This window comes from Microtus ochrogaster, chromosome 7 (assembly GCF_000317375.1).
Source record: "Microtus ochrogaster isolate Prairie Vole_2 chromosome 7, MicOch1.0, whole genome shotgun sequence".
NCBI lineage: Eukaryota > Metazoa > Chordata > Mammalia > Rodentia > Cricetidae > Microtus > Microtus ochrogaster.
The window spans coordinates 9419430-9427988 of record NC_022014.1 but is presented as its reverse complement, the minus strand read 5'-3'; the positions used below and the strand labels follow the sequence as shown (position 1 = coordinate 9427988).

Here is an 8559-nt window from a genome sequence, read left to right as displayed (position 1 = left end):
GTGGGGTGAGGGGGGATGGTAGTGGTAATGGTTATGGGATGAGAGCAATGGTAGAGATTGTGAAGGTGATGGTGGTAGTGGTGATGGAGATGGTGGGGTAGGATAAGGGTAGTGCTGGTAGTGGTAATGGAGGTGGTGGGAATGGGAATGGGGTGAGGAAGGTGGGGGCTAGCTGTGATGATGAAGACTCTGGTGACAAAGAAAATAGACTCACAGAACCTAGCCTTACTACTTCTTCAAAGAATTTTTATACAAAAAACCAAATCCGACTTTTTCCTTTGTAGCCAGCCCAGAGAAATTACTTGAAGGTGGATTTTGGAATCAAAATCACTTCAGGAGAAGGAACTGCAGGAGAATCTGTCCCCTTAGACTACAGAGTGTCACCCCTTCTCTGATTCCAGTGTGTCTGATGTCCGCCCTCTCTCCAGCACCGCCCCCTTGGCCCCTCCCTCAGTCCAGCCTGCTTGCACTGGGAGCCAGTCTTCCCGAGGTTTCAGGGCACTGGTCCTGAACCAGAGCCGTGGGGAGCGAAGGTAGCCCCGGGCTGCAGTGTGTGTGGGGGGGTCAAGGCAAAAGTGTGGGTGGGAAGAGCAAGGAGGGCTGAGACCAACCGAGGCAGGGAGCGGTTGAGGGGGTTCATGGAGAGTGAGGCAAGGGAGTGGAGGCGGTGGTAGGGTTCTGGGTAGGAAAGTCTGAGCTAGAAGGACTGGGCACAGGGAGGAGCTGAGTGAGGAGGCAGCCACAGTGTTGGTCTGGGACCCGTGCTCCGGGGCAGGTCGGAAGGCACCAGGGAGGAGGTCTGAGAGGACAGGGAGCCCGAGATCGTGGGTCCGAGCTGGAGCACGTGTGAGTGTGATAGCTCAGGTGAGGGTGGTGGAACCAGAGTTTGAGCTGGGTTCCAGATCCACGCTGGAGAATCTGGGGTGCAGTGAACAGCAGGGGAGCGTGGGCAGGAACCGGCGCCTAGGGGCCCTACGCTGGGAGATGCGGGTGCATCTGGGCGCTCTGGCGGGCGCGGCGGCACTGAGCGGGGCGCTCAGTTTTGTGCTGCTGGCTGCCGCCATCGGAACGGACTTCTGGTACATCATCGACACCGAGAGGCTGGAGAGGAACAGCCACGGAGCGCAGGACCGGGGACGCGCCAACCGCAGCCAGCTGGAGCCTCTGAGCTCCCACTCGGGGCTCTGGCGGACTTGCCGGTGTAAGGGTCCTCCCCAAGTGTCCTCGTTCGCACTGCACCCGGATACCATACCTTCAAGCCTGGGACCTGTTGCTTGGCGCACACTCCTCCCTTAGCCTCCAAACTCACAGTGCCAAGCATTTAGGGGTGCAGGGAGGGTGGACAGAGAGGCGGGCTTGCGAAAGTGCTCCCGGCGGTGCCCAGCTAGGCTCACAAATGCACAATACCCCGTTTGCTTTTTTGGGTGGGAGACATCTAGGGAGGCTTGGGGGGGGGGGGAGAATGCCAGTCTCCTGCCCGTGAACTCCTTTCTTCCATCAGTCCAGAGCTCCTGCACGCCGCTGATGAACCCCTTCTGGCAGGAGAATGTGACCGTCAGCGACTCGAGCAGACAGCTTCTCAGTAAGTCTGGGGATAGTGGGTGGATGGAGGGAACAGCCCCTTTCCGTCTCTCAGTTTTGATGCTCTTCTTCATACATGAGTTCCTGAACTGCGGTTGTTCTGAATGGCCGTGGGTGGCCTTTGACAGGAGCAGGGCCACACCAGGGATTGGGGCCACTCTTGGGCTACCTAGAATATGTGTAGAATTCGTCCAACCTACCAATATTCCTGTGCGCCAAGCAACGTGGTGACTGAGATAGCAAGTTCAGTCAGTGCGCTCTAGGATCTCATAGACTCGAGTCGTAAAGGGGTCCTCACTACAGGAGCAATTGCATTTGAGTGGCAATCAGCATGGAGTTCACACCCCATCCGTATCTGAGCATCTTTGGATGCTGAAGTCCCAATGAGAGGTCTTGTCTTGCAGACCAAGGGCCAGCTTGTCAGTAGCAAGGATGTGGGGTGATTCAAGGCAGGTAATTTGGAGGTGGAGAACAGCCTCTTGTCTGAAGGGCCATTGCGCGTGCCTTGCTGTCACCTGGCTTCCCCAGCACCTCCTACAGGGCCTGATGCTCCTTAGAGAAGAGAGGCTCAATACAAGAGAGGTAAAGGAGTGAGCAGCACTTGCGGAAGGAAGGAAGGAAGGAAGGAAGGAAGGAAGGAAGGAAGGAAGGAAGGAAGGAAGGAAGGAAGGGGAGTAATTTCAGGTACTGAAACTTTGAGTTGCCTGGACACGGAGCCAAGAGCTTTTCTTTGCTGTCTTTAGTTGATTCTCACACCCACCCCTGAAGTTGGTTCTTCCAGCTCTCTTCACTTCTACCCCCATGCAGTACTGGGTACTAATCCAAGGCCATCCTCTTACTAGGCAAAGACTCTACCACCCAACTCTATCCTATTCCTCCTCCTTCTTTTTAGTTTTATTTTTTTGGATTTTTGAGACAGGGTTTGTCTATAGCTTTTGAGACTGTCCTGGAACTAGCTCTTCTAGACCAGGCTGGCCTCGAACTCACAGAGATATGCCTGCCTCTGCCTCCTGAATGCTTGGATTAAAGGCATGCACCACCACCGCCTGGCTTCCTTCTTTTTAGTTTTTATTTTGAACAGTCTCACTGTTCTCTAGCCTGACCTTAAACACATTCTGCAGCTCTGCCAGGCCTTGGACTTGCAATTCTCCTGCCCTCAATCTGAGTAGCTGGGATTATAGATTTGTAGCACTAGGCCTGGGTATCATCTCCATGTTTGGCTCTCACTTGGAAACTGAGTCCAGGTCCCATAGAGAGGACCTGAGGAGGAAATGAGGGTGGAAACCCGTAGACTTTGGTTGTGTGTGGCCTTGAGCAGACTGCCTGAGGCTTAGGAAGGGACCCTAGCCTGCCTTTCTGTTGTGTTTCTTCCCAAGCCTTTCCCTCTGCTCCCCAGGCTTCCTCCTGATGTAGGACTTTGCATGTGCTGTTTCCTCTTCCTGGTGCCTCTCTGCCCTCACCTACCAGCTTAGCTTGGTTGATTTCCTTCTCATTGTAAAGGTCATTTTGCTTTTTGGGGTGTAGAATCTGACTCTCTTATTAGTCTGTAAAGTCCACGAAGGCAGAGGATTATCTCTGTCTTGCCCACTGTTGAATTGTCAGTACTTAGCACAGAACATGGCAGACAGCAGATCACAAAGCAAACGTCTGTTGAACAAGTATGAGAGGGAATGAAAGCTACATTATGGGTTAAAATTATATGTTACATATTATACATACATATATATATATATATATATATATATATATATATATATATATATGAGTGGCTGGTGGCTGGGCCTGTGAATGGTGGGTGGATGGATTAGTGAGTGAGGGAATGAGGGAATGGTTGGATGGGTGGATGGATGAACAAATAGATGAATGGATCAGAACCATTTCTCCCAAGTCCAGTAGCATGCTGGGAAATATTTAACAAATAACTCTCTTGGAAAAACATTTAAAAGCCCTTGATCTATATTAGCCCATTTCTGTGGTGTCAATATTTCTACTGTGACCAGCTTTAACTTATCAGCATAACGTTACCTGGTTCACAAAATTCCCCAGATCTTACCTGGTTATTGTAAGCTGCTCCTCAGTCAGCCCAGCATACCTCTGTGCATATTCCCAGCACCAGCGTCTTTCTGTGGTCGCCCCTGTGTGGGGGCGGGGGATGGGGGTAATCTGTACTGTTGGGTTCTCTGGCTGCATTGGGAGGTACTTTGGCTGCTGAGTACTGCTTCAAGAATCATCTAGAATCCTGTGTTTGAAGAATGGGAGAGAACGGTCCATCCTAACTCAGTCCTTCTCTGGCCCTCTTGATCCCTTGAAGTTCCACTTGTTACCCAGTGACCAAAAGGAGTTGTCCAAAGCACGAAGGGTCCCGTCAGGATCCACAAAATATGGAAACAAAACCATAGGAAACACTGGGGGACTGAGACCAGAAGACCAAAGACTGCTGGGCTCCAATGTGAGTTCAGTGCCAGCCTGGGCAGCTTAACTCAATTAATAATTTAGAACTCTGGACACATAGCTCAGTGACTTGCCTGAGCAAAGTCTCTATCCCCAGCTAGGAGAAGAAAATACTAACAACCCTGATGAACCAAGACATAGCATGGGCAAAATGAACATCACTTAGGACCTCACCTTGCTTTTTAGTTGTGTTTGTGTTAGGGTAACATGTTGCCTCAAAGAAGGCTTGGCAGACTCATGGCACGCTCTCAGAAATCATTCACTTCCCCCACTACAGCTCTTTCTATACTTTCTTATCTTTCTTATCTTTAGACACATGGGTGACCATTTGCCAAGGCTGCATGCAATCATTTAGCTGCCTTGTCCTGCTTATAGATGAATCCAACAGCTAGAGGTAGTTGACGGTTGGCTAGTGCGCCTTTGACCCTGTTACAGCAACAGCCCTGACTTTGAGAAACAGGCAGAAGCCTCACTCAGCAGTTTCCCTAGCATGCTCCTGGTGCTTGACCTCGATGTGAGCCTGACCACAGCTCCACTACTAGCTGTGCATGTGACCTTGGGCATTTCCTCCACCTGTCAGGGCCTCAGGTCCCTCGTGTTGAGGGCACCAGTCTTCTTTCTAATTTTTTTGGTTTAACCTCCTTCTTACACAGAGAGCTTTTAAAATTGTTTATTATTACTGTGTGTGATATCTGTAGATCAGAGGACAGCTTCATGAATTGGTTCTCTTTTTCCACCTCTATGTGGATTCTGGGGTTGTACTCAGGTTTGCCTGGCAAGCACTTCACCCGCTGAACCACCTTGATGGCCTCTTTCTAATCTTACAGGGAAGACAGAATTTGAGAGTTGCCTTTAATAAGTTCAGGGTGGCGAGTGCTTGGTTCCATAGACAGCCAGGCATAGAACTGCTGTTGTTTCCCCTGTGTTATCTGGGAATGAGGACAAGCTGCCCCTTCGGACTGCACACTCATCGCAAACCACCCCAGAGAGAGCTTTTCTCAGAATTGGTTTTCGCTTATAAATGAATTTTGTGTTTAGTCCAAGCTCTTTATGATGTAAAGATGTCCCAGTCATCCGAAGATCTGCCGTATTGGCCAGAGAGTCAGGTTGACAACAGACTTGCTCTGAGTCGGCCCCCTAAGCTGATCCTGGTGGGCACGGATGGGCAGAGTACTCAGGCCTGCCGAAGGACCACTTTAGAGTATTCTGACCCTAGCAGGCAGAGTGGTCAGGCGAACCCTTCACCACCGCCTCATGATTCCAGTGGCCATCTGCGGAGGAGCGAACATGAGCAGATGGCCCAGCTCCTTACCTTATCCAGCCAGGGACAGAGACAGCCATCTGTTCCAGGTCCATTTCTGTTGTGTGACGGACACCCTGACAAAAAGCAGCTTAGGGGAGAAAGGGTTTGTTTGGCTCATACTTCCAGGTTAAAGTCCTTATTGTGAGGAGGTCAAGGCAGCAACTTAGAGCCTTGCGTCCACAGTCAAGAGCAAAGAGGGATGGATGGATTTTTGCTTGCTTGCTTGCTAGTACTCAGCCAGCTCAACGTGAGGGTTGCAACCCATTAAGGGGTCTAATAACTCACAAAGGTCACCTAAAACCATCGGAAACACATATACTTACATTCCAATTCATAATAGTAGCAAGATTACACTTACGAAGTAACAACAAAAATAATTTTATGGTTGGGGGTCACTGCAACATGAGGAAGTGTGGTAAAGGGTGGCAGCATTAGGAAGGTTGAGAACCACTGTTTTATAGAGCCCAGTGCATGAAATAATACCTTTCCTATTTAGGGTGGGTCTTCCCACCTCAACACCCTACCCCAGATATGTCCACAGGTTAATGAGGTTGAGATAGACTTTCTTCTTAGATGAAAACAAACCAGTTCAGCATCCAGGGGACATGCCCCTTAGTAGCCAAGTCTTGATACCAGGGCTTGAGTATTTACTTGGTTTCCAGATCTGCTCTGGGAACGTGCATCTGGAGGCAAGGAGGTTTTCACTTAGCTTTCTTCAAGAGCTATAGAGGACAACAGGGGACTAGGGGTGTCGCCAAGAATCTTTCAGTGGCAAATGACAAAAACACCAATTATACCGATTTAAAGAGGAGGGGGAAAGGCTGACTCATATTTTTGTGGAGGTCCAGTGTGCTGGGATCTCTGGGGTTCCGTCTCCCCTTCTCCCTCTGGGAGCTTTGCTTTAGATGGTCATGTATTTAGGCTGAATCCTGCAGCCCAGAAGGGAGGGGCTATCCCATTGGCCCTATGCCTTTGCGTTGAACCAATTGACTGAAGCTAAAAAGACGCTGTGTGTTGACTGACCAGGTTGAACCATGTAGCTATTTCCTTTCTTTTTTCTCTTTTCTCCTCTTCTCTTCTCTTCTCTTCTCTTCTCTTCTCTTCTCTCCTCTCCTCTCCTCTCCTCTCCTCTCCTCTCCTCCCATCTCCTCCTCTCCTCCCCTCCCCTTCCTTCCCCTTCCCTTCCCTTCTTTTCTGTTTCCTATGCTTTTCCTTCTTCAAGGCTGTTCCAAAACTCAATCTGTTGACTAGGCTTTCCTCAAATTCTGCCTGCCTCTGCCTCCTGAGTGCAGGAATTAAAGGTGTCACCACCATGCTGGCCATTATGGATACTCTGTTCTCTTTTCTTTTCTTTTCTTTTCTTTGACAGTCTCTCAGTGTAACATTGGCTATCCTGGAACTCACTCTGTAGACCAGGCTGGCCTCTAGCTCACAGAGATCCACCTGTTGCTGCCTCCCTGAGTGCTGGGATTAAAGATCTGTGCAGCCACTGCCTGACAGACACTCCTAATAAAGGTGCAGAAATGGCATCAGCCTCTTAAAGACAATGGACAGAAAGTGGGGTTTCTTGACTGCAACTTACCCACCTGTGTGAGTTCTTAGCAGTCACCTGTGTCCGATGTAAGCGGGCTCCTCTGGGAGGGAATGAGATCCTATACACAGATTCAGAGATACGATCTGTATATAGTAAAAGCTCAGTTAATGTTTAAATCTTTATTTTTGAGCCTCTAGCTTCTCACTCAGAAAACGGAACTCGTCACTGGAGATTTATTTGTTTATTTGTAGAGATTTCTGGGGGCTGACAAGATGCCTCAGTGGGTGAGGAGGTTGCTGTGCAAGTTTGAGGATTTGAGTTTTGTCCTTGTAACTGATTTCATGTCCACAGCAGCCCACGAGGCAGTCAGTATTATTCATATTATCACAGCCAACTTTGTAGGTGAGGGGGTATATGGCACAGAGAGGGTAGGTGAGTTACTTAAGTTTGCACAGTAGCTGGTGGATCTGGGACTCGAACACTAGTAGTTTACACTGTTGGAATGATGCTGCATTAAGTCACATTTCAGTGCAATGTGTGTACAAGACCAGAGGACCTGGGGGCTGGCTCAGTGGGTAAAGTGCTTGCCATGAAAGCATGAGGACCCGAGTTTGATATCCAGAACCTACAAAACCCAATCAAACAACAACCAAAACCAAAACAAAATTTATGACTCCCTTCAAACCCTTCACCAGGTGGGGCACCCCTTCCTAGTAGGCATGCTTATCACCCAGCACTAGCAGGCTTGCTTGTCACCTGGTTCTCTGTCCAGCCAGCAGAGCTGAATCCATGAGTTCCAGGCCAACGAGAGACTCTCTCAAAAACCAAACGGAATGATTCTTTAGAAATAGCACCCCAGACAGACAAGGAAGAGCAAATGAAAACAGGATTGAGCCAGTGTGTTCCAGAAACAGCCAGAGGGCCTGCAGTTCTAGAAAGTGCTTCTCAGAGGCGTGCCAGATATGTCCAGGCCGGCCTTCAACTGTGTCTCTTCAGAGTAGGTGACCATGATCAGGCACACTCAGGGGGTCAAATGCTTTTTCCAACAAAACAAGCCGGCAGCAGAGGCTGACTAAGGGCCAGAGCCTGGCCTCTGAGAGGTGGTGAGGTTAGGGAGAAACTCACCCGACTGGGTTTCCTGGCATTCTGGGTGCAGAGCCGCTGCAGCAGTGTGGAAAATTAAAATGAAGCTGGGTGCAAAATGACAATGGAAGTGCGGGGGTGGAAACAGAGCGGAGGACATAAAACACTCAATGTCGAGCGGCTCCGGGCACAGGAGGGAGATAATGGAGGATTTCCTCAGAGTGGTGCTGCGGGCAAGGTGACGCACAGAGAGGGAGCGAGGCCAGAGCCAGCACTCTGTCATGGCTTAGATACGGGGTCTCCTCTCACGGTCTCACACGCAGAAGTGTTGGTCTGTGGAGAGGTCACTGGATGGCGAAGGCAGAGTGGTCGCCTGAAAGGTCCCTGGATGGCGAGGGTAGAGAGGTCCCCAGATGGTGAGGGCAGAGTGGTCACCTGATGGCGAGGATAGAGAGGTTCCCGGATGGCGAGGGTAGAGAGGTCCCCTGATGGCGAGGATAGAGAGGTCCCCGGATGGCGAGGGTAGAGAGGTCCCCGGATGGCGAGGATAGAGAGGTCCCCGGATGGCGAGGGTAGAGAGGTCCCCTGATGGCGAGGGTAGAGAGGT

At 50.2% G+C, this 8559-nt stretch overlaps 1 protein-coding gene across 1 annotated transcript in view; it reads left to right on the top strand.

Annotated features, from left to right (window-relative positions):
* Nucleotides 1–742: 742 nt before the first annotated feature.
* Nucleotides 743–8559, top strand: part of Tmem114 (transmembrane protein 114) — a 17172-nt gene continuing 9355 nt past the window's right edge. Inside the window, exons 1-2 of the mRNA XM_005349283.3 lie at nt 743–1201; nt 1502–1582. Of these exons, the coding sequence (XP_005349340.1) occupies nt 985–1201; nt 1502–1582 (298 nt within the window). The 5' untranslated portion in view covers nt 743–984. The remainder of the gene's footprint in view (nt 1202–1501; nt 1583–8559) is intronic.